General features: G+C 35.6%; 1 protein-coding gene across 3 annotated transcripts in view; it reads right to left on the bottom strand.

The window, feature by feature from the left end:
* Positions 1 to 25,649, bottom strand: part of KCNH7 (potassium voltage-gated channel subfamily H member 7) — a 498,938-nt gene that overhangs the window by 3,780 nt on the left and 469,509 nt on the right. For 2 of the 3 annotated variants that reach the window (XM_043894912.1, XM_043894914.1), the window contains 5 exons: positions 24,340 to 24,545; positions 22,429 to 22,525; positions 13,168 to 13,428; positions 7,540 to 7,708; positions 220 to 412 (listed from right to left, as the gene is read on the bottom strand). In XM_043894912.1, the coding sequence (XP_043750847.1) occupies positions 220 to 412; positions 7,540 to 7,708; positions 13,168 to 13,428; positions 22,429 to 22,525; positions 24,340 to 24,545 (926 nt within the window). The remainder of the gene's footprint in view (positions 1 to 219; positions 413 to 7,539; positions 7,709 to 13,167; positions 13,429 to 22,428; positions 22,526 to 24,339; positions 24,546 to 25,649) is intronic. The other variant, XM_043894913.1, reaches the window with a different exon arrangement.

Below are 25,649 nucleotides of genomic sequence, written 5' to 3'. Positions count from 1 at the left end.
TTAAATGAGCAAAAGAACTGGGGAGAAAGGGATGGAGGGAAGCTTGTTTTAAGAAAGAGATTACAGGGTTCATTCCCAGATGTTCTAATTGAGTAGAGACAGAGATGGACATGAGAGTATGCATTTTCTGCAGTAGCCCAGGTTATTCGATTCTGATTCAGATGGTCCCTGGAAACACATCTTGAGAGACGCTCTTTGTTATACGCTACCTATACTCACCTGTGAGGAAGGACTGAAACTTCGATCTGTCTTGATGGACGCTACCGGATGACTGGTTCTCATCAGGCGGATGGTGGGTCTCTGATACTCTCCTCCTGCAGTTACCATGCTATAGGCTGGTGGGACCACAGTGGTTTGTTTCTGCAGCAGCTGTAAGATGGTCTGGATGTCTGCAGTCATTTGGGATTCAAGTCTGCAGGACAAACAGAAATGGGAAGACAGTCCTAAAATAGTTCAGGATTGAAAAACATTTGAAAAAAATTGCAGCAGCACCACCAAACAGAATTGTGGCCTTGCTTTACACAAGAAGGACAGGAGAGGGAGCACGGAGACGCTTACTTGCTATATCACACTAATGGCTCTGATAATGATCATTGCTCCTGTTCCTTTAATAAGATCTTAACAGAAAAACATCAGAATGAAAAGACTACATTTTCACAGTGTACATTGTATTACATTACAGTTAAGCTTTATTGATTTCAAAATGGAAAACACATTGAGAATCTATTTTTAATCAGTCATTCTCTTTGCTTTTAAGTCGGGTTTTGGTCAGTTTCTCATGGACGTTTTATTTACTCTTTAAAAAAGAGATATTATAGCACATTTCTTTCATAATTGCAACAATTGGATGATTTATTATGTGTTTCAAATTTATATTATCAATATTTTATGTTACCTCTCTCCTACTCACATCAAGTATTGTATATTATTCACTACATTCTTCCTTAATGTTAAGTACTGTCAAATGCTAAATTCCTTTCCCATCTATAGTTCAGGGCCTTTGGTATTTAGAAACAGACCAAATATAAAAGTTCACTTGCTTCTATAGCCCATCTGGCTTGTAAAATACCAGCCTGATCATTTTCCCCCCAAAGTTCACAAGTAGCCAAATGGCCTGTTAATTTCATTCTCATTTTAAATTAAAATCAAGAGAAAAAACAACAGAATACAATGGGTCTGATTCTTCTCCTTTGCATGTGTTAACAGTATTAAAAAAGAATTTTGTGGGTATAAAACAGAAAATTTAGACCATATGCCTCTTGAGAAAGCTTTTAACTCTTTACTTGTTTGTGCTTACTATTCTGTTTCAATGGAAAATGCAAGAAAAAGGTAAATTGTACCCAAAATGTTAAAAGCATAGACTAATTTTGCTCAGTTATATACATGCTATATTTGTGAAGTTCACAATGGAGAGAACTTAACCTTTGATTTGAGAGAGAACAGAATAAACCTGGACAACATGAAAAAAGATCATTCTTCTTCTAGTTTTTAGAACTGACTAGAAATTTTCCTTCTGAGAATCATGGTAACTTGTATATTATTTGTACAGGTTCTCTATATTTGGTACGTATAGCCATGTAGTTAGTGTTTCCGAAACAAATAGCTATAAATTATACATGACTATGCCTTACAAGTGTCAAAACCACACAACAAAAATTTGAATTATCAACTAGTTTATTATCTACTTGTTACTCATTGTTCTAATATTTTTATGGTGCTAACTCAACAGAGAAGACTCATTATTTTATTAAGCATCAATACTTTCTTTCATGCTTCAAAATACAGCACAAATTTTATCTGCATACCCAAATCTTACCTTATTCAGAATTAATTTCTCTTTCCTCTGAGTCCCCAAAGAAAATTCCATATTCATTGTAAATATTTCTGTATGAATTTATCCTATCATGAACAGCATTTAATATTTAGGGAGTAGCTTACACATTACATGTAGAAGGATTTGGGGGTGGACAGTGGAATAATAAAAACTTCATCAACAAATGAGATTAAAGACCCAGCAGAGAGTCAAACATTATGATAATGATTTTGATTCCTTACAAAACCTTTGTCAAACAGTAGTCATCTTCAAGAAACAGGATCTCTATATCACAGATTCTGTCTAGGTGAATAGTGTCTGAGAAGGAAAAACCTATTGGAAGTGTGTCTTCAGTAACAGCAGCATGCAGCCCATTAGTGGGACCATCACGTGCAGATGGGGCAGCTGTTGCAGGCTGAGAACAAGACTTAGTTGCTTGTTTCAGGAAAACTTTGCCTGAGAAAAATAAGTCTAAGGGAATAAAGAACATTCCTCCCTCAGGAAAATTCTACAGATTAACTCACTGGAGACAGCAAACTGATCTTGAGAGCAAATAACTTGCTTGATCAAATTTTATTTATCCATACTTGGTTTAAGATCCTCATGTCACTGTGTCCATCAATCCTGGACTATCATGTTATGAACTTAGCTCAAATCCCTCAGTTCTTCAACTTGAAAGGCCCAAGCTCCAAAGTCATATAAATACCCCACTTTTTACTTTCCTTTCTGAGATAATACTTAAGACTCTGTCTAGGTCAAGGTCTTCCTGCAGTGATTATGAATACTTAGTTTAGTTGTATTAACAGTAGTCTGATATTTTGCAATGGATTGAATGTTTATGTTGAAATGCTAATGGTGAAATCCTAACCACAATGTGATGGTCGTAAGAGGTATGGCCTTTGGGATGTAATTAAGTCATAAAGGTAGATGCTTCCTGAATGGTATTAGTGCCTCATAAGCCAGGGCCCCAAAGAGCTCGCTTCCTCCTATCATGTGAGGACACAGTGAGAAGACAGCCATCTATGAACCAGGAAACTTGCTCTCATTAGATACAGAATCTCCCAGCACTTTGATCTTGGACTTGCCAGTCTCCAGAACTGAGAAATATCTGTTGTTTATAAACCACCCAGTCTACTGTATTTTTGTTACAGCAGCCCCCAGAGACTAAAACATTCAAGAAGAAGATTTTAGTAAAGAATTTCTCTATTATGCATGGGTTGTATTTTCATGTTCTATGATTAGGGTCTACCAGTTTAATTGGAATGGACTCTTTGGATGACACTAAATAATCTATTCTACTCTGGAAGAATTAGAGAGAATTTTGAAAAATTCTAGCTTGGTCTTTGAAACAGAAAAGCTGAATTTTATAACTTTTTCTTTTGCCAGTGAAGGGTAGCAGCAGATGCCACCCCAAAATAAGCCACTTTGGCATATTGATTCTTTTGAGCTGTAGGCACTTGGAGAACAGCAAGTGTGGGGAGAGGCTTTCTCTGAACTTCTCTTATCTGCCTAAAGGCAGATATTCCAAAAGAAACTCAATTGTCATAAATCCCTTCTCTGGGAGTTTCAACAACCAGGGAAGATTGAATTTTGTTACAAAAGAGGCATCACACCAAGACAAACTTTGTCACAAACTATCACACCCATATTAACATATCATATATTAATGATAACATGTCATTCTTTCAAGGGATCATTCATCTATCTTAAAAATCATTTACTCTCTTCTAAGGGACCTAAATCCCCAGCCCCTTTCCCTATTAAGATGGTATTTAATCCTGAATTCTAAGGCACCTCAGGGAGTAACTCATTTTCCTCTGAATACCTCCCATGTGTATATGAGGTATACATGTTAATACATTTATGTTCTTTTTAAATTTTTCTTAATCTTTTATTATAGGGGGTCTCAGCCAGAAACTCAGAAAGGTAGAGGGAAATTTATTTTTCTTCCTCTACATCAGCATAGCTAAACAGCTGTGTAAAATGAATGTTTTCATTCACATACTATCAAAGACCAACAGTGTACCAGGCACAGTGTTCTGTAAGGGATGGAGTCAGCACTGAAAGCTTTTATATCCTCTCGGGCTTCCCTATACAAAGTGTGGTCAAATTTGGGAGCTTGTTAGAATGTGGATTCTAGACCTAGACTTAGAATCTACATTTTAACAAGATCCCCAGGTGATTCGAAAACATTAAAGTTTAAGAAGCATGGCTTTGGGATCAAGCATTAGTGATTTTCCCTAAATATGTATATCCGTAGGCATAATATATAAGTAAGAACATTTCTTATGTAAACCTTTAACCCCATATAGAGTTTAATTGGCCATTAAAGCAAAAAGCAGCAACCGCCAGGATGACTCAAGATAGACTATTTATATTTGTTTTTATTGCACTGTGTACTTAATATGTGTATTTGGATGAAACAAATGGGATAGAAATTTACAGTTCTACTACATTTGAACAGATGCTGAAGCTAAACAGAGTAGATCCAACTTAAGAAAGTATACCAGGATTCTCACCCTGCAAAGCTGAAGTTTAAATCGAGCTGCCTTCTTCAAACTTTTGCCTTCTAAAGTGGAGGAAACAGGTTCTTGGAGATGTCTGTGCAGTAAAAATGCAATATATTGGATTTTAAATCCAAAGAGGTTGAGTCAGGCAATAAAATGTTTTTGAGAGCTTGCTAGAATTTAGTAAAAGAAAGTAAATATATTCAAAAACATACAGATGCTAGGACATGTCAAAAAGATTTAGTTGCAGTTTGGTTATGAGAAAAAGTATTGTATAAAAGTAATTTTAAAACTAACATAATAAAATAATAACAGCTATTAGTAGTAACAGTATGTTAGTTGTTCAGTCATGCCTGACTCTTTGCAACCCCATGGACTGCAGCTCCTTTGTCCATGGGATTTTCCAGGCAAGGATACTGGAATGGTTTGCCATTTCCTTCTCCAGGGTATCTTCCTGATCCAGGGATCGAACCTGGGTCCTGCAGGCAGATTCTATACCAACTGAACTACCAGGGAAGCCCATTAGTATTAGTATTAATAGGTGGTTGCAAACAAAATGGGAACTAGGTATACATGCCCTTAAAATTTATAGTTTCAGTTCTAGGACACATTAAAGGCAAGTTTTTTCAGTGATCTTTGATTTACACCAGCAGTAACGATTGGCATCCATGACAAGGCAACAAGGGAAAATTAAAATCTCAAATTTCACCTTCAAGAAAGATCCAAATTAGATAACATAGAAATATATGCAGAGTAGAAGAATATGCTCTAACAAGTATGAATAATAGAAATGAAGTTAAGTTCATTGTTAATTATATTTTGTCTAACCACAACTCTTTGTATTTTATAGCATATATACTCCCCACATGTATTACATTAGTCTTCACAATAATATTGCAGGTCAGAAGAGGGCAAAAAAGGAAACTGAGGCTGGAGAAATTTAGATGACTTGACCTAGTAATTCTGTTAGTAGTTAAGTAAGAGGGTTATAACTTTAGGCTGAACAATTGTTAAGTGCTGTGCAAGTATTGTGCTGAAGAAATCACTGTCCCTGTCATTCATCCATTCATTCAGTCATTTTTTTTTTTTTTCATTTACTCCAGGAATTGAATGCATACTACATGGTGACGCAGTGGTAAAGAATCTGCCCACAATGTAGAAGATGAAAGAGACGTGGGTTCTATCTCTGGGTTGGGAAGATCCCTTGAAATAGAAAATGGCAATCAGCTCCAGTATTCTTGCCTGGAAAATTCCATGGAAAGAGGAGCCTGGTGGGCTACAGTCCATGGGGTTGCAAACAGTGGTACATGACTGAGCCACTGAGCCACACACACACACACACACACACACACACACACACACGCCAAACACGCAAAGAAGTATGCAGGAATAGAGGAAGGTCAAGTTCAGAAATCTATCAGTTCTATGTGTAAAGTATGTATTTTGATATATATTATGGCTAAAAGATCAATGTAGCTTGGCATAAATAGAAGAGAGAGATAGGAAATGTAGTAATTAACTAAATATGCTTCTCTGAGCAATAATAAGTATGATCATGTCAAGTTCTTATACCTTAAATAGGAATTACTGACTCTAAGTAAGTGATAATCTGTTTTAATTTTCTCAGATATGTTTCAATTTTACAAGACTGATATTTGACAATTGAGAGTGGGATATAGATCTCAGTTTTTTAACTTTCAAAGTTTGATTAAATTGCATGAAAAAATACAAAACATATCATTAGTTCATGCAGTATTGCCATACTTTTCTTTGAAATTAAGGCATACGAATTTATTTAAATTTACAAATTAGTTGATTTTCCAATTCCTTTTGTCTATTTTAATTGCTAATTCATCTTTCATGATAATGTATATTTGTGTAGATACACATTTTTACTGTATTATTTGACACTGCTCAATTCTGGCATAAAGATTTTTTTTTTTAAAAAACCAATAAAACAACAAGCAACATCAACAAAACACAAGAAAAAGTAAGCATAGTAGCTAGTTTATGTGTATAAGCAAAACACATAGAATGTGGTAAGCACAGACAATGAGTAAGCAAGTAGTTTGTTAGACATGGGCAGACTTCATAAGATGCATTAAATACAAACAGCATGCTAGCAACCTGCAAAGACGTTCCAAAGATAGAATAGAAATATGATGTAACAAACCAGAGTATGGCTTATACTGTGGCCAAGGGTACTTGACCCTACCTCTCAGTGATGGAGTAAGTGTGTGTCACTGGTGTTGGGCAGTTTTTATCTGTGGACCTGTTTTGTGGAAATCTCGATTCTCATCCTCAGAACCACACCATCAGCAGGGAAAGCTGATGAGATATATATATATAAATGTCATGTAAATCAGGATTCGGGTTGTGCGATTCTTTTACCAGGATTGTACGTATTAGAAATGTGTTAATTACCCCATCTGGCTCTCCTCACTCACTGTGTGTTTTAAGTTGATTTGAGCATCTTAGTTTAATCCATGCAGTTTTTCATGTGTGACTACTGGAATACCTTGCCCAGTGGTATCCTGGAAAATACCTTGAATCAAGGTCACTTTCCACATGTAACACAACTAAAACAGTATCATACATCTATTTGTCTTAAATCTGATTGATCAGTTTAATTTTAAGGAACCCATGTAGATTTGGGTTAAGGGGTTCTATCCTTTCTAAAACCAAAATTTATTCCTTATCTTAAAAGGTCATAGGTCAAAGATGGAGGGAAAATGGAGAGGATCTGGGCTTCAACTCAATCACATTTTTGACAAATTGGCTGAAAAAATAAATGTTTAAATAATTTTGTCAATATTTTTAAAAATGCCATAAGATATAACTGAGTTACCAGGAGCCAACACAAAGTGTAAAAGGAGGATTGAAAGAGGAAGGGTGTTAGTCAACAAACTAAATGTGAATTATTTTGGGGGATTAAAAAAGGAAGTTTCTTAGACAAGCAATGCTGATGAGATACTGATTTTATGACGAGTAAAGAAAAAATAGGATTTGTGCTGTCAAAAGTGTGAAGTGTTCTAAATAAATGCTCCTTGTAAGACATTAATAATTCTGTCAACTTCTAGTCGTATTTAAAATGAGAAAGTGTATATGGAAGGCGTATGTGAGGTCTATGGCAGGATGAATTTGCTATTTACAAAGCGTAAAGCCAGACCCCACCAACGGCTTGGATTACATTATTCCCTTGCCTGGAATTGCTTATACCTGTTAAGCTGTTCCTGAAGCAAATCTAATCTTTGCTCCACTTCTCCATAGGTGAGGTCGCTTTCGGTTTCAGAGACTCCCCAGGCAGCTCGCTGAAGTGCTGAGGGACTAGACTCATCAGCCTGAGTCCCAGCATTTTCTCTTTCCCAGCCTCTTGTGTCAGTGATATCTGTGGGAAACAGCAAAATGGATGTCAGCTTCTTTGGGTGCCCATTTATAGCTACAGAGACATCCACAATACAAGCAGGAAGGGATCTGGAAATTTAGCTGGAAGACAGAACCAAAGGGACTCAGGGACCTGTTGAGCAACTACAACCAATAGGTAGCTGACTCCCATCCACCCTGATCCTGACTGCCACCTCCCCCACCTATTTCCACACAGCTGGTTATGAGTCTTCAGTATAATTTCCCTTTCTATTTTGTGCTAAGGGGAAACATGGAAGGCCCACCCTATACTCTAGTAAGAGAACGAAGACTTTGAACTTTTACATTTGGGTAGAAACAGCACCATATGTAGGTACTGGTTCACCTCAGATTGAAGATTTTAGGGCTCTTTCCCACAGAGTAATTTGCATACTTAATGATTCAGAGTGGGTTTGAGAAGAGAGAGTCATGGGGAAGTGATGATCTCCAGAAGGATTCCTTTAGACCAACTAAACTCAAAGTAGACCCAAAGAACGATGAGCAGTTAAAGATGGGAAGAGGCCTAAAGTCTCTTTGTCCTAATGTCCCATGACATTCTTTCATGTTTTACGTTTTCTTGTAGCTCCTTCTGCACTGTCCTTTAATCTATGCACATTATTTTCATTTTTGGCTGCATTGGGTCCTAGTTGCCCCACAGCATGTGAGATCTGAGTTTCCTGACCAGGGATCGAACCCACGTCTCTTGCATTGGAAGGTGGATGCTTAACCACTGGACCACCAAGGAAGGCCCTAATCTATGCACATTAAAGTTCAATATTTTTCCTTGGAGCTCTTTCATTTAAAATATTTTTATGTTACTATACTTTAAAACATATCACTTATCTGTTCAAGTCCACTTTTCAGATGATCTGCATGTCTGTTATGTGCCAGACACTTTGCTCATTGTAGAAGAGTTAGAGATGAAGACATAGGCCCTGCCCTTGAGGAATTCAGTCTAACAAGGTTTTAATCATTTTTCTTACAGAGGTTCATTTTCTGAACCTCATTTAATTTACTGTTTCTCTAACAATCTGTATTTGCAAGTTGTCAATATTTGAGGGCAAATATAATATCTTATTTTCCCTCTCATTTCTGTAATATGCTTTTGATGACTTCTGCTATGCTTTCTTACCCTCTGCATTTCATGTATCTAAGAAGTACTTAAACCAATTGAAAGTTTGGGAAGCAAAACCCATGAAAAAATACTAGTTGGGGCTTCCCCGGTGGCTCAGCGGGTAAAGAATACACCTGCAATGCAGGAGACACATGAGAGGCTGATTCAATCTCTGGGTCAGGAAGAGCACTTGGAGGAGGAAATGGCAACCCACTCCAGTATTCTTGCCTAGAAAATCTCATGGACAGAGGAGCCTGGAAGTCTACAGTCCACAGGGTCTCAAAGAGTTGGACATGACTGAGCGCATGGCACGGCAATCCAGTACTAGTGGAAGTGGGAGTTTATTTCAGAGAGAAAGAAGGAGTACGTTTTCCTCACTCAGAGGACTGGTAGGAGAAAAAGACTGACTTCATTTTCACATGGAAATAGACTTAAATAACAAAAAGTGATTTTGCTTTGATGGAAAGACTTTTGTTTTTTCTTTCGGACAAGTATTTATGACTAAACACTGACGAAAGTTATGTAAAGTTATGGAATTTATATTTTTGGTTATTTTAAAAATTGGATAGAAAGGAACCAATTTGGAGAGAATTAGCTATGATTCTAGAAACAAGGAACAGGATTTGTAGGGTTTCTTGAAATCCTTTCCTACAGTTTCTTCAAAAGTACCCCCTATCCACAGGTAGCAGACACAATGTCTGTACCTTTTCTTCATGCTTTTTCTATCACCATACTTTTATCATTGAATGCATAGAATTTTTAATGAGGTACCAACAATTTCTGCTTCACTTGGGTGAAGCTCTAACAAAGGGATTAGCACATCCAAAGATGGTATTAGGAAAACATAAGGTCAGGGTTCCCTATACTATTGAAATGGTTAACAGACCTCAGAGGAAATTAAAGCCTTCCTTATTCTATGGAAGGGGCTTCCTTAGTAGCTCAGTTGGTAAAGAATCTGCCAGCAATGCAGGAGACCTGGGTTCGATCCCTGGGTCAGGAAGATCCCTTGGAGGAGGAAATGGCAACCCACTCCATTACTCTTGCCTGGAGAATTCCATGGAGAGAGGAGCCTGGTGGGCTACAGGCCATGGGATCCCAGAGTCGGGCACAACTGATGTTTTGTTTTCTGAAGTGACAATATGTAATTTCCTATGAAATTGAGCATCAAAAATGTACTGAACTTTTAAGTAATACATCAGCAGATTTTCACTGAAAAGTATTTCTTATTCACACACATGTGACTTTAAAATGCAAAACAATAATATAATGTTTTAGTACACTAGGTTTTCAATTTTGAGAAGTAATGCCAAACAAATAGTCAGAACACTCATATAAATGGCTGGATGATGCCAATGTTTCTCCCTGTCTAGCCTCTTGCTAGACAATAAAACAAAAACAATAAAACTGACAGGATGGAAGTTACATATTATACTCAGAAGTTTTGTGCTGAGAAAGCTTACAGTATTTCCACTTATGCCTAATAGCGCTCTCATTCTCAAATCATATATAAGATATCGATTTTTAAATAACAGTGGTGAATCACATGCAATAAATTATGTAGGATTTTATTTTTTCTTCAGTGCTCAAGAGAAAAACTGATAATCTTTTAGCAAAAAAGAATACTCGTAAACTATTGGGTAAAGTCTTCCTTGATTATAATTTACTCTTTTATTAAAATCTGGATATGTGTGATTAGCTTGTTTTAACAGCAATAAGAAAAAAAAAAGAGTTCAATGGGGAGATCCTGCATAGTGGTCTTAATCAAAATGAACATCCTTTTAGATACATTCTAAATATAGCTCAGAAAGAATCTGCACTCGGTTGCCTTGGAAAATGTTGCTATAGTTGCAAGACACATTTCTGGAAATGGATGAACAGAAAGTAAACTTTCATTTGGTTCTGGGTACACAATTTTCCTAGAGTCAACTTTTGACCTCAATCTAAGTAGGATCAGAGTGCATTTAGTTTGATTTTTTTCTTTTCAGTTCTGTCTAAAGGTGCTTCTCTGTTGGATTCAGCATGACAAATGCTAGAGATGTAAGTGGCATTTCCTATTGAGGATAAAACTAAAATCTGTGGGGGTTTAGTAATTTGAATCACAACAGTTACAGTTATACTCTACATATTCTTCAAATTCTTGAAAATCACACAGTATTTCACCTTAAAAAATTATTAGGGAAAGAAATTTGCATTGAACAAAGTTTTAGAACTCTCCACTGGTTAGTCGTATTAATTATCTAGTTAACCATGTGTCACACTGATTAACTCTATGCTGCATCAATTATGCCTATTCAATTGACATGAATATTTAACTATGAGTTTTAAAGGCAACTGTTTATTTGAACAGAGGTGTCATTATGAATTTTTGAAAATTAAAATTTGTAGATATTAATTTAGATTTTATAGAATACTTTTATTGTGCATGTAAAATAGCTAATTAAAATAATTGGAAGAAGTGGCAAAGAAAAACATAAGATGAAGGGCATGAGAATTCATTGTTAGTGAGAGTCATCATAAAGTTGAATAAAATCCCCCAAATATATCTTTAATAACTTGTCACTTGAGACTTTAAAACTCAAGAGGAAAACAACAAAAAGTATTTTGAAAAAAATCAGGCCCACTCAGTTATACTCTTTTGAAGACAGTAGGATGGTTCAGCAAGTTCTTCAGAACTTCTGACTTCCATGATGCAACCTTTCATTATTTTTAGCACTTCCCAGAATCCGTTTTCATAAATAACTAAAATGGGACATTTAGTAATCACATCTAATATTCCATTCTTCCATTGTGATAAATGAGGTACTATTTTCATTCACTTCATCAAGATTTTAGATTGTCCAGAGGACATTTGCATATATTCTTAGCTTACTTCAACTTGGGGTCATGGCAAAAGCTGATTTGATAAAATAGGGAAAGTAACTCTGGACAACTGTAAAGCCTAAACATCCTAGGTTCAATAAAACTTTTGTTAGCAGATACAGTCACTTTGAAAAATGGTGACAATGATATGTAATATTTACTTACACTGTGCCATAATTTTGTATCCTGCCAGTTCAAGAACATCCTATTTTGCCCTCATTTTTGTTATAGTTTCTTTATTTTTTTTGCTATACTTTCTTCATCTCTACATTTTTTTCTATCTAGGAATATAGTCAATGATTAAAGTGTTAGAAAATAAAAACTGTGAAAAAATACTAAACAGAGTTGGGGATTTTATTTCAGAGAAAGTAATTTATACAATTATCTTATTTGATAGTCACAACAGACTAGTTGGTTAGAACATATTATTCCGATTTTGAAGATGTTCAAACTGAGTCTTAGTAGGGTCTGTCAAGACATGAAGAGAGCATGTCACAGACTTGGACCTGGAACCCAGGCAGTCTGCCCATGCCTGTTCTTACATATTCTTAGTGAGATAATAAGATCTGTAGATCTAGCTCCTGTTATGCTAAGTTAAGTGTTTTTTCATGTAGTAGTCCTCAAGTTTTTCTGAGTTTTCCGTCCTTTAGCATCAAATCTGGATATATTTATTAAGTGCAGTTACACAGCTCATGCATATTGTCTAAAACATAACCCATATATATGGGTATTCCTTATAAACAAATGTGTTCCAATGAGTTGAATCAAAAGGACATTTTATTTCGGGTCATTTATCTCCATTTTCTCATAATTCCCAGTAAACTGAAGCTCTTTTTAAAAATATTTATTGTATTTTGATTGAACTGGCCTTTCAGGCTGTAAAAACAGCTTTGGGGGTGGGAATGGATACAGAGGGCTTCCTTAGTGGTTCAGATGGTAAAGAATCTGCCTACAGTGCAGGAGACCCAGGTTCAATCTCTGGGTCAGGAAGATCCTTTGGAGAAGGGAATGGCTACCCACTCCAGTATTCTTGCCTGGAGAATTCCATGGACAGAGGAGCCTGGTGAGCTACAATCTACAGGGTCACAGAGTCAGACATGACTGGGCGACTAATGCTTTCATTTTCATGGATACAGAAGATACATGTAAGAATCAATGAGTTAGAATTCTTCAAATACTCATTGATCCCCTCTCCCATGGAATCACTACAAAAGACATTCCTACAACGTTTTATGTGGCATCGTGTTAGGCCTGACAGACTATACAGAACCTCTTTTGCTATAATTGGGAATAATGACCACTATCCCAGAATCCTGCAGACACTTTGTAGATGATCTAAGATTTGATCTTTGCAAATACATCATGAAATTGCAGATTCAGTTAACATGTGGCATGGCTTTTCATTTGTACAAAGTCAGCATTTTGTGATTAGCACTGACATGAGACAAACTGATTCCTGAGAAACTTGTTACCTTTGCAAGAGTGACTTCTTTTATCTATGCGAATTCTTCCTGAGGTGGGCACTGTTTCAAGATCAAGTCCAGTTGCTTTCCCTATTCCTGGAGGAGAATCAACAAGTCCTGAGAAGAGAGGCTTTTGTTCATCATCAATGGAGGAGATAAAAGATGAAGATCTGCTTTTTTTCTCTTCGAAGTGCTTTTTGGAACTCTGGTAATGTCTTATGGTATCTACAGAGTCTTCAGGGTCATTTGTAGTGCTTTCTTTCCCAAAATCTATCAAAGAAAAGTTATTTTATAGAAGATAATCAAATATGAGACTCTATGCACACTACACTAACTACATAAACTAGCTTTTTCGTAGTGTGTTTTTTGAATAACTTTAACACAGAATTTTTTTAAACTTCCAGAAATGTTGCTCTTTCTTTTCTTTATCCTACTGAAAATGTAGCTATTTAAGAAGATTTTTTAACCTTAATTCACAGGGCATTAGATTACTGTCATGAAATACATTATTCATTTCAAAATAAAAGAATACCTGTGACAGTAATCACATTTATATCTCAGAAAAAAAACTATAGGGTAATTTAAACTTTATTTATATACACTCAACAGTCATTTGTATTCTTAAATCTGGTGCACTATCTCTTTAAGGAAATGAAACAGTGAAGAAAAACATGTCCCAACTCTAAAATATCACCACTATGCAGCTTATTGTTCGTTTATTTTTAACCTTCATGCCCTCTCATCTGTTGTGGTCATCTACTCATTGTGAAGGTCAAATCCAGAAGCCCCCTTATGGTAAAGGCTGGCAGGCTGAATTTCAGCCTTAGTTCAATCTGTATAATGGCCTTGACATACCATGCGGTTTGGTTGTGCAGCATATTGCAAATAATATAAAACTTGAAAATAGTAATTAAGGTAGGTTTAACTAATTACATTAAAGCCAGTAGTGCACATTGGCTGTTTGATACTAAAATGTCAGGATAATTTCAGCCCTGAACATTGTGTTAGAACATATTTCAGCAGGAAAAACTCTAAGAGACAAATCTCGGAACTTGTTTCCATTAGTGTCCTGGGGAGACAGTATAATTCTCCATCTGGTTACCACTAATAACAAACCAACATACTCCAGAAGGTATATCATTTTCTAGAGAAATGTTTAAGAGAGTGTCTCCATCTACTCTCTGCCTGATTATACTTACTTTGTTATTTATAGAAGGCCAAATGAAATGATTTAAGGCCACTCCAGAGAAACTTCCAACTGTTTTTTAAAATTCCCATATGGCACAAAATTAAACAGAAATCTTTTTCTTTTATTTTTAAAAAATCATAATTTAAAATTTGAGAAGCCAGAAAGCAGCCCAAGGTACAAATGGATAAAGTTCAAAAACCAGCTTCATGTGACGTGGCTATTAAGGAGTTAGTTGTTTACATCCTGCCAATTAAAGTTAAATGCAATGAAAGCAGATTGCTTAATTTATTTTCTTTAAGATTTCTCACTTGCGCAGTGATTTCATCATTACTGAGAAGACTACAGACTTTTCTAGTCTCAAGCACTGTAGACATCTTGATTGCTCAGTGTCCCTTATATTTCTCTTCAGTGCTCAACCACTAATCTAGTTGGTTGTAAATTCAAGTCTTCTTACACAAGCCATCTATCTCCAGTGTCACTGACACAGCCCTCCTTCATTCTTGTCATCTCCTCCTGTTTTCTTTGATTTTAACTTCTTCCCACCTGAAAATTTGATCATTTCTCCCACTTTATGAACATACCATTTCATTCTTCAAAACATAATAGTTTCCAACTTTATGCAAGTAAATGCTAAAAACAGCAAATGCTTCATTTCTCTAAATTGTCCTCATACCTGCTTAGTGGACTGGGTCAATTTGTTGCTTCTAAGTAAACCTTTGTACAGTTTGGGCACCAGGAGGATTGAATCAGCAAAGGCTTCTCATTTTCCCTGAAATGCTTTTCTTTTAAACACTTTCATGGAATCTTTTCCAGCAGAATCAAATGCAAACTAAATTATCATTTAATTCATAATTCTAATCTAAGTAAGGATAATGCTAAGGTGGACACTTGTAATGAATGCACACCACAAGTTATTAAATCACATGTTTTTTTTTTTCAGCTTGGGCAATCTTAGGAGTCCTCTGTAGATTTGTAAATCCTCATACATAGTAAAATGTTCTGTCCCACATACCACATGGGCCTTGGTCTTAGTTTATTCTAACTTATGGCTTGATTTTGGATGCTTAGGTAAAAATTTATCAGTTAACATATATTGTTAAATTGAATTAGAACTTGCTGATTTCAACTTGGGATGTGCTCACAATGTGGTGATGGGGAATTATTATTTAATTCTTGTGAAATGGGACAAACTGTTCTATATACATGATATCTAAATCCTTTAACAAAAATCTCCAGTAAAAGCAGGATCATGAAAGAAGAAAAGTTTTATATCCTTGATTTTTTTCAAGTATATAGGGGAAATTACTCCATATTTTTTCTGTGTTCTTTGCGACTGAATGATCAGCCAGATGCTTTTTGGAACTCAGGCCACATGAACAATTTCTCTGACACAGCCCAACTGCAACAACATTTTTCTATTCCATACTAGATAAAACAAAGCTTCAAATTTGATCATTTAAAATGACAGCTGAAATGACAATCTATTTGTGGATTAACAATGGAAACTGCTCAGTCTTAGGCTGGAGGTTGGCTAATGGAATACATGAAATTGGACTGAAATGCTTTATAATTAGCCTCCAGTTACTTCTAGATTTTTATGGCATATTCCATTTCTGCCTTTTTCTAGTTAAACTGACTTTTTTTTTTTTTTGCAGGGGGGCAGGGCACTCCAGGTAGCATGTGGGAATCTCATTTCCCCAACTAGGGATGAACCTGTGCCCTCCTGCAGTGGAAGCATGGAGTATTAACCACTGGATCTCCAGGGAAGTCCCTAAACTGGATTACTTAATAGACATTAAATAGCTTTAGGTATTATTTTTTCTTAATGTTATTCTTAGTGCTATTTTATTATTATTATTTCTCAAAGTTGCTTTCTTGAATACTATGTAGAAATAGTATTCTAAATAGCAATCAGAAGTTTTTTTACCTTTTCCCCTTTGCTAGAAATGAGACTGCATAATCATTCCTGTTACAATCATTGTACAAAGGAAAAAGCTGGCCTGTTTCATTAAGCTTGGAATTTTTCTGACTTAGATGACTGAAAACTCTTACAAAAAACAAACAAAAACCTTGTTTCTGTATGTCGACAATCTATCTACCCACCTTTTCTCACAGGATACAATTCTAAAACATTTATGAATTGTCTTGTGGGTGTCTCTCTGGGTTCTGGATTGGTTGAAGAGTGTAGAGTGAATGTCCTGATGGAGAGGTGGACCCATCCATCTTAAGAATGATTATAGAAAATTTTTACATTTCAAACAATCTGGGAACAAATGCCTGTGCTCTCTCCATAATTTATGGAGTTTTTCTCTCAATTATTTATCATTTTTATTTGTCAGACCTAACAGGTGGACCCAACTTTAGGTTAAAGAGAGGCATTTAATGTGCTCTCTTATCATTTAAGATTTCCCACTGATAACAATTTTGAGATAAGTTGAGCATTTTCCAGTCAAGTGCATTAAAAATTTTATTTCATTGGAACACTGGGATCTAAAATAAATGTCTTCATTTGATTTCAAGTACTTTAGTTCCTCTCTAGCATCAAAGAAAGTTGAAAACAGATTAGCATCACTTTTCTACATAAACACAGATAAAAATCTATCTTAAAACTTAAAATAAAGATATATTTATATAATACTGAAATGGATAACAAAAACTAATCATTCTTTATTATTGGAGAAGATGTTCCTAAGAGGTGCCAGATTATAACAACAATATTGTTAAAGGACTGACTTCATAAAATTAGAATTTGACCCATTCCTATTTTGTAAAAACAAGTTTAACAATGTATATATTCATTCTTAACTTCAATAACTTTCATAGAAGTTATTTTGGAGAAACACTTGCTAGACATTACTGACTTTTGTATGACAATGTGAATTCACTAAACCAGTATTAGAAAAAGATAATGTTTATTGCTATTCTTTGAAACATAGGCATATGAGTTAAAGATCTCTTTCCATTCTTATTTTCTGGAACATTAGATTTTTTCAGTTGAATATATACAGAATTTAATAAAAAAAACACATGAGTGGGAAAGTAAGAAAATTGCTCTTAGAATATATATATCTCTTAAAATGGGTTCTTTTTTTATTATGTGTGACAACCATCTAAATTCAATGTAAAGAGGATGTTGAACATTTAACACAGTTCAATTTCCTTTTTTGGGGTGGGCCTATTAATTGATGCTCTCATTGAATTAGTGTCTCTCAAAGGGTAACTGAATCCTTAAATTAGCTTTTAGTGTTTAATAGCTACTTTGATATTCTATTTTCTGTTCATAGAAAAAGCTGAACAGAATATTCCAAACATTCAGTCACAAAAGAGCTATTGCTAAAAATACATATATGTTTGTGTGTATGTATCTCATGGGCCATTATACATGCTACTGTTCTAAAATTATGAGTATTATAAAATATACACAATATAAAATTTTATTCTATTTATTATTATTTTTTGGCCACACCATGCAGCAACATAAAATTCCTAAAAATTTCACAACATAAAATTTTAAAATAAATATTCTCATATTCAATAGACTATACTGGCACACTCTGAAGTAAGTACAATCCAACTTTGAAGAGTATTTGAACTATTTTCAACATGTTCTAAATGGTTAAAGCTCATTTATTTCTGTTCTGTCCAACTATCTTTTCAATGCTTGTGATCACTAAGGAAGTCATTGAAGATACACTTTTATTCTTCACAGTCTGTAACAGTAACATTCTACTTTCATCTCAGAAACTGTAACACCTCCCCCTACAATAACCACAGTCAAGTTGGGAAGATCCTGGGTACCTCTATGTCAGAACTTTACCAAGGAAAGAGAACTTCTTGAAAATATCCTCAAAATGTATATATATAAAGTGTCCTCAAATTTGGACTCGAACTGACAACTCTTTCTATTCAAGAACTGAGTTTGTTTCCTCAGAAGTACAGAGCCTATGAGGACAAACCACTTTCACCTACAAATGTATTTTAGGAGAGAAGAGGTCCAATATGTTAAGCTTCTATTTAGTTCAAGTCAACCTGCAAAGTTTCTATATATATCTTTTCATTTTTAATATTTCTTTTTGAATGTAAACTCCTTAGCTCCACATGGTAGACACGGTGGGAGGGAGGTATAAGTGGGGACTGAAACCTGAAGAGTTCTGGTGTTTTGTCGGGTAGGTTGTGGGCAGTAATTGTGAGATTCAATGTGTCTGTCACCAGTGGCCAATGATGTGTTCTTCCCTCTGGTTCTTGATGCCTCTGCCAATTAATTCACAGTCATCATTACTCTTGAATATATGCCCTCAAGGTATTGTTTCAACTGAGCAGTAAACTAACTCTAAAGTAATCAATACATTTCATGGGCAGTTTTTCATTTATGTCACCTTCATATCATTTGGGATCAATTATCTTCTGAACTTTCTTTATTCTTTATAATTGCTTATATGCATTTTTTCCCTCCCAGATATTGATTCTATATCAAGAAGTAAAGAATGGATGGCCATTCAGATCTTTAGATTGGGGTGATTGGGACTAAATTGCTTTTAGCAAATTTTAAACCTGCCTATAGCACCATAGAAACCTGAAGATTGGAATAGGCTCTCAGGCTCTGGATGGTGGTTTAGTCGCTAAGTTCTGTATGACTCTTGCTACCCCATGTACTATAGCCTGCAAGGTTCCTCTGTTCATTGGATTCTCCTGGCAAGAATACTGGAGTGGGTTGCCATTTCCTTCTCCAGGGGATCTTTCTGACCCAGGAATTGAACCTGGGTCTTCTGCATTGCAGGCAGGTTCTTTACCAATTGAGCTACACTTTAGACTGGAGCTAACTGTGTTTTCATATTGACTTACTCACTGATACACCAGGAAACTTCAAAAAGTTACAGGCAGGCAAATGCCTTATCATCAATATTTTATATAAAACAGGTCTTATACACTAAGCCTGAGATTAAAGGAAAAGTCTTCAAAATCAATAGAAATGTCTAGTAGCATTAGCACAATATAAATTGTGACATGCTCTTAGGGCCTTATCTGGAGATAAAAACGTTTGATTATTTAGCTTGAGAATGAGGAAACTAAACAAGATTGAAAGGAGATTTAATAAATCTTCAACTGTATGGGTGACATTATTATATAGACAGTATTGTTAAGCTGTGTTTTATTTTTAGTGAGATCAAAATATGAGATTAACTTCAGGATAAGGGATTTAGATTAAGTCGATAGAACAGCTTGACTGTTATGGTTCTGGTTTTAGAAAAAGTCACCAGGAGAATAATTAAGGACATTGCAGAAATATATTATCACCTAGCTGTGAGTGGTTTATTGTTCTTCAATCGGCCAGGGGATTAAAAAATTAGCCTAATTCAACAGATATTTATTCACCATGCTTTGCTAAAGGAGTCTACTCTTTGATAGAGAAAAAAAACACAAATATACCAATAACCACTGCACAGGGCATATTTAAAAATAAAGATCTTCCTTGAGTTACTCTGGGGTTATAGTACAATAAACCCACTGTAAGTTGAAAATCATAAGTTGAAAATACATTTAATCTACTGAACATGATAGCTTAACCTAGTCTAAACATGCTCAGAACATTTACATTATGCTATGTTGGGCAAAATCACTTAACAAAAGCCTATTCTACAATAAAGTGTTGAGTATCTCATGTAATTTATTGAATACTGCATTGAAAGTAGAAAACAAAATGGTTTTAAGTATATTTGGCTATTTCCCTTGTGATCATGTGGCTGGCTGAGAGCTGCCACTGTCCAGCATCACAAGAAACTACATTATGAGATATCACTAGCTGGGAAAAGATAAAAATTCAAATTTGAAATATAATTTCTACTAAATGTGTATCATTTTGCACTACTGTAAAGTCAAAAAATCACAAGTTAAACCATTGTAAGTTAAGAACCATCTATATAACAAGATAACAAGAGGGAAGTGTCTTAGGAATTCATAAAAAAAGAAAATCTGTATTTTTGAGAAAATCAAGAAAGAGTTCACATTGAATATCACTGAAGTTTAACCTTGAAAAAAGTAATTTAATTTATTAAAAAGTGGTGTGGTATAGTTTTGTTTGTATGTGTGCACATATGTGTGTTTGAAGACAGGGAGGTAAATTCTGACTAAGGAAAGCATATAATCAAAAACACAAAAGTGATGTACATGGAAGAAAGGGCAGCCGAGTTACCTTGGAATATAGAGCAAGTTAAAGTTAAGAGATGAGCTCCCCTTGGGAGAGGATTCAGAAGAAAGAGGACCAAGAAAAGAACTGATTAAAAAGGCAAAATGAGGAAAAGAATCACATGGAAGATGCTCAAGTGCATCATTAATTCATTCATTCTTTCAACAAATATTTGTTGAACAACTGCTGAGGCAAGCACTGAAGCTTTAGGTGACCAAATATTTCCCACGAGGTTTATGATCTACAGGCAGACATCATTGATTAAATAATGATGCCAATCATACGGAAGTGCAACTGGAATAAATGTTGCAAAAGAGAGGAGCTGGTAAGGGAAGGATGTTATGAGATAAGACTGAAAAGGTTGGCATAGACTCACCCTATGAAGAATTTAGGGAATGGGAAGTCCTTAGAGGACTGTAAATATATGGGTGGCATAAACCAAACTGGATTTAGAAAAAATAATTACCAGTGGTCCAGTGTAAACAACAGATGAAACAGGGGCAAGTTGGCAAGGTGAGTTGAAACATGTTTCACTGACCCAGAGTTGTGGTTATGAAGATGGAGAAGAGTGAACCAAAAAAGACCTAGTCTGAAGAGTAAATGGCTGTGTTGGAGGTACTAATAATAAAACTTGTTGGCAAGGCTGATGGAGAGGTTGAGAGAAAATTTGTTCCTAGAGAGACTATTTAGTCTGTGCAACGTGTTGAACGGTGGTGCCATTTACAGACATGGCAACTGATGGAGAGAGAGGTTTCCAGGGGCACGAATGATTTCAATTTTAAGAAGTTTGAGTCGCTGTTGTAATTTCATGTAGATGGTTTAGTAGGCATTTGGATATACGAGGCTGAAGTTCAGATGTCCTGGTATGTGCACCCTAAGTTGCTTCAGTTGTGTCTGACTCGATGCAACCCTATGTCCTACAGCCTGCCAGGTTCCTCTGTCCATGGGATTTTCCAGACAAGAATACTGGAATGGGTTGTCATGCCCTCTTCCAGGGTATCTTCCCTACCCAGGGATCGAGCACGCGTCTCTTACGTTTACCTGCATTGGCAGGTGGATTCTTTACCACTAGTGCCACCAGGGAAGTCCCTAGATATTCTGATGTTAAGATGTAAATATGTACTTCTCCAGAGCTTCTGTGGTAGCTCAGATAGTAAAGAATCTGCCTGCAGTGCAGCCGACCTGGGTTCGATCCCTGGGTCAGGAAGATCCCCTGAAGAAGGGAATAGCTTCCCACTCCAATATTCTTGTCTGGAGAATCCCACGGACAGAGGAGACTGGTGGGCTACAGTCCATGAAGTCACAAGGAGTTGGACATAAACTGAATGACCTAACACTTTCACACTTTCACTTTCATGCACATCGCCTATGTGAAAATACTATAGGGCTTCCTAGGCGGCACTAGAGGTAAAGAACCTGCCTGCCAATGCAGAAGACAATGCAGGAGACGTGGGTTTGATCCCTGGGTTGGGAAGGAGGAGGGTTCGATTCCTGGGGGAGGGCATGGCAATCCATTCCAGTATTTTTGTCTGGAGAGTCCCATGGACAGAGCAACCTACAGTCCATAGCATCACAAAGAGGCAAACACAACTGAATCGACTTAGCACACACATGTATGCAAAAATATAATTAAACTATGGGTATAAATAAAATTACCTAGGGGAAGAGTATGATAGAACAAGAAGAGAAGAAGAGGGCCTAGGATCGGCTCTTGAGAAATACTGTTGAGAGTTATCAATCAGAAAACGCATCATTAGCTACTGAAAAAAGCAAAGGATTTGCCTTCCTAAAATCTGAATTAAGTTTACCCTTGACATGAGAAGTACAATGAGCATTTAAATAAGCAAGACTAATATTCACATGCTCCACATTTAAACTTTAGAAAATAATGAATTACCTTTGTCTCCTTCACTATCAAATGACAATCTCCTTCGCAGTTTACAGTTGTCTGCTTCAGAATCATTCATGGACTGTGATCGTAGTAAGAGATCAGCCTTTGTTAATGGAACGTGAAGATAAAGTGGAAGATTATTCAGTCTGAATATAGTGTATCATCAGTAAACTCTACTATTTCATATCATTTCAACCACTTTAAGACTTAATTAATAGATTGCAGGCAAATAACTACAACACTTTGCTTAATGATTTTCTCTAAATTATAAAATAGACTGAGAATAATTCTAGTAGTTTAACCAGGGAAATCATAGTTGTAGAAGTTATTTATCAGAAATGTTTGGGGATGATGTCAAAACTTGCAGACAACATATATTCCTTCCTGTGTAATATATTTTATGTAACTTGGAAAAGTTAAAATAAAAATAGCAATAATTTAAAAAATTGAAAAATCTGTATCATTGCAGAAAAACATGTGTAAACTAATTATAATTAGCTATGACGTTTAAATTACATGGTAAAGATTGCAAGGTTAAATTTCACAACAATAAATAGAAGGTCGAAATCAATAAACACTATGCTCTGAACCCTATTTTGTTCCCCATTCTTCCTTCCTCCCTCTCTCATAAACAAAACTGGAGGTTTCCAAATAAATAAAACAAATGGAAGCTTCTGTTTTGTTTATTTGGTTGCTGCCTAAAATTTTTACAAATAAGTTATCTGAGGTAGATGCTTATTTTTTGAAGCAAAATAAGAATGAGGTCAGTCATATTAAACTGCAACTTGATAAAATTTTGAATTAAAATCATTATAAAAAGCATATACTCTGGGTAACTTGAACCTCTTACCACCTGATTTTTCAACTTTCAGTATTTTGAAAAGAAGTAATTTTCTGAGCTGGTGCTTTGGGTTATCAAATGGTACTCTGGTGACCTTAAATTCTTTAAGTCTCTCACAGTATCATGGGAATGACTATAACTCCAGGGAAAATGAAATCTACCATGTTTTACCTAACTATTGACTTGAGAATCTTACTTTCCAGAGACTTTATTAGTTAACATTAAAATATACTTGCAAGTGTCAAAACATTTGGTTTCTGGCAAAAAATGTATTTAGAGTTGGAGTTAGGATTATGAGTTTGGTGGGGAGGGGGAGGAGATAGAGAATAATCTAGTAATAAATTGTGGGCTGCAACATAAAATCTACTCTTAGAATACTCGCGGGTGATAAGGACATATTTTCATAGTGGAGGGTGAGTGAGGGCCTTAAGGGCTACACTCTCGAAATTGATCCTATGTTAAATCACATGCAACATTATTTAAGATACTATTTCTACTAGAGTATATGTTATTCATTCTGCATCAATAATTTTGACTTAGGTATAGGCCTGATTAATTTATACTTCTACAATTTAGAAATTGTGTTAAATATGTACTTAAACTTTAAGAATTTAACTCCTAAAAAAAAAAAAAAAAAGAATTTAACTTCTTCATGATTATTGAAAAGATACTGCTAACCAATATACAGTGTAAATAGTATCTGAGAGAATATTTTAACCTCTGTATAAGATAAACTCTTTTTAGGTGATTTTCAATAGCCTAGAATCACCCATTTATAACAAATAAATGTCACATTCAATATAAAAAAAAGGCTATTATAGATCAAGTATATCTCCTAAAAGTTTCTAAAAGGCCAAATTGAATTGAACTACTAAAGTTATTCAACATACTTGAGTGCAATTAGACCTAATTCTTTCTTTATAATTGAGAAATTCTAATACTAAGTTGGCTTTTCTTTTCAAATATTCACAATTATTTAACCATTTACACTATTTCACTTGATCTTTCAGAGGTCCTTGGGCAATCTAAGGATAAAATAAAACGTCAGAGTCCACAAATGAGCAGGTAACATATACCTTTGCACTCTCATGCCTCAGGTTGAAAGTCAACTCTAGGTTTGTGAGAAAGTGATCAGAAAACTCAGGATACATGTCCAAAACCTCTAGCAAGTCCTCTCTCTGAATCTTATGCAAGTCACAGTATGTGAGCGCTCTGACATCTGCGTTAGACTTTCCAGGTTTGGCATAAAGATGGACCATTTCTCCAAATATATCATTTTTTCCTAAAAGATCGAAAAGGAGAGGAAAAAAAAAGGATGAAGGAAATCTGAACTTAATGTTTTACTTTTAAAAGTTGAAGGGGATCACTGACCTATCCCTGAACCAAAAATTTCACATTAAGACCCAACAGCCAACAGACACTTGGGTAGCACAATCCTAGGGCCACGTACTCACTTCCCCAGTCGCCTTTGTTGGCTGACCAGAATTTTACCTTTTAGAGCACTGATCCTGGTATAATCCCCATTATTTCCTAGTTTTGATTCTTTGGCTAAGCATCTGGAATGCAGCAGACACGGCTTTGGTTTGCTATGTTTTTGGCAAGAGTCTAGTATGGTCTAATTCTGTCACTCTAGGAATAAGGGAAAGGTTGTGGTGAGTCACAAACTTTCTATCTCAGAACGGTCTCGGAAGGTGATGCCAAGCATGGGGTTATGGTAGATCTCTTTTAACTTAGAGGACTGGGGGTACAATTTGCATATACCTGGTTTCCTTTAGTAACTACTTTTGGAACTGCACTTAATAATACATCTAGTTATATTTTTTCAACAAATACAGTCATGTTTTTAAACTGTATGGCCTTTATTCTAAAAGTGTGTCCTTCCTGCTTTTTTGCCAAGCCTGGGGTTATTTTAGTGTCTGTTTTCTGATGGGCCCTTCCCATCCCCTCTGCCTAGCCACATGTCACTTCTTTCCTAGGTCTCCTTCAACTATGAGGATGATAATGACAGGAACAACAAATGCTTATTGAAGACTAAGTAGGTGTCAGGCTCTGCATCAAATGCTTAGGTGTATTATCTCACTTGATCCCCAAAATAACCTAATGAAAAAATTACTAATTATTATCCAAATGTTATGAAAATGAAAGAGGATTAAAGAGTGTAAACAGATTAAGTCAAGGTCACCTTCTTAGTTGGGTGAAATAAAGGTAGAAAGAGAGCAGCCATAACTACATCCCACGCATTCTGACTCCAGTTAAAATCTTTGCACACTTGATATATCTCATCTCCTCCCATAATTTTCCCTGAATGTCATGGCCACTTAGATCTTTCTGTCTCTAAAGCCAAGATACTTAAAAATTGTACCTATGAAATACATGTGCAGTAACT

The sequence above is a fragment of the Cervus elaphus genome, chromosome 33 (genome assembly GCF_910594005.1).
Source record: "Cervus elaphus chromosome 33, mCerEla1.1, whole genome shotgun sequence".
Classification (NCBI taxonomy): domain Eukaryota; kingdom Metazoa; phylum Chordata; class Mammalia; order Artiodactyla; family Cervidae; genus Cervus; species Cervus elaphus.
This window is presented reverse-complemented; position numbering and strand designations above follow the sequence as displayed.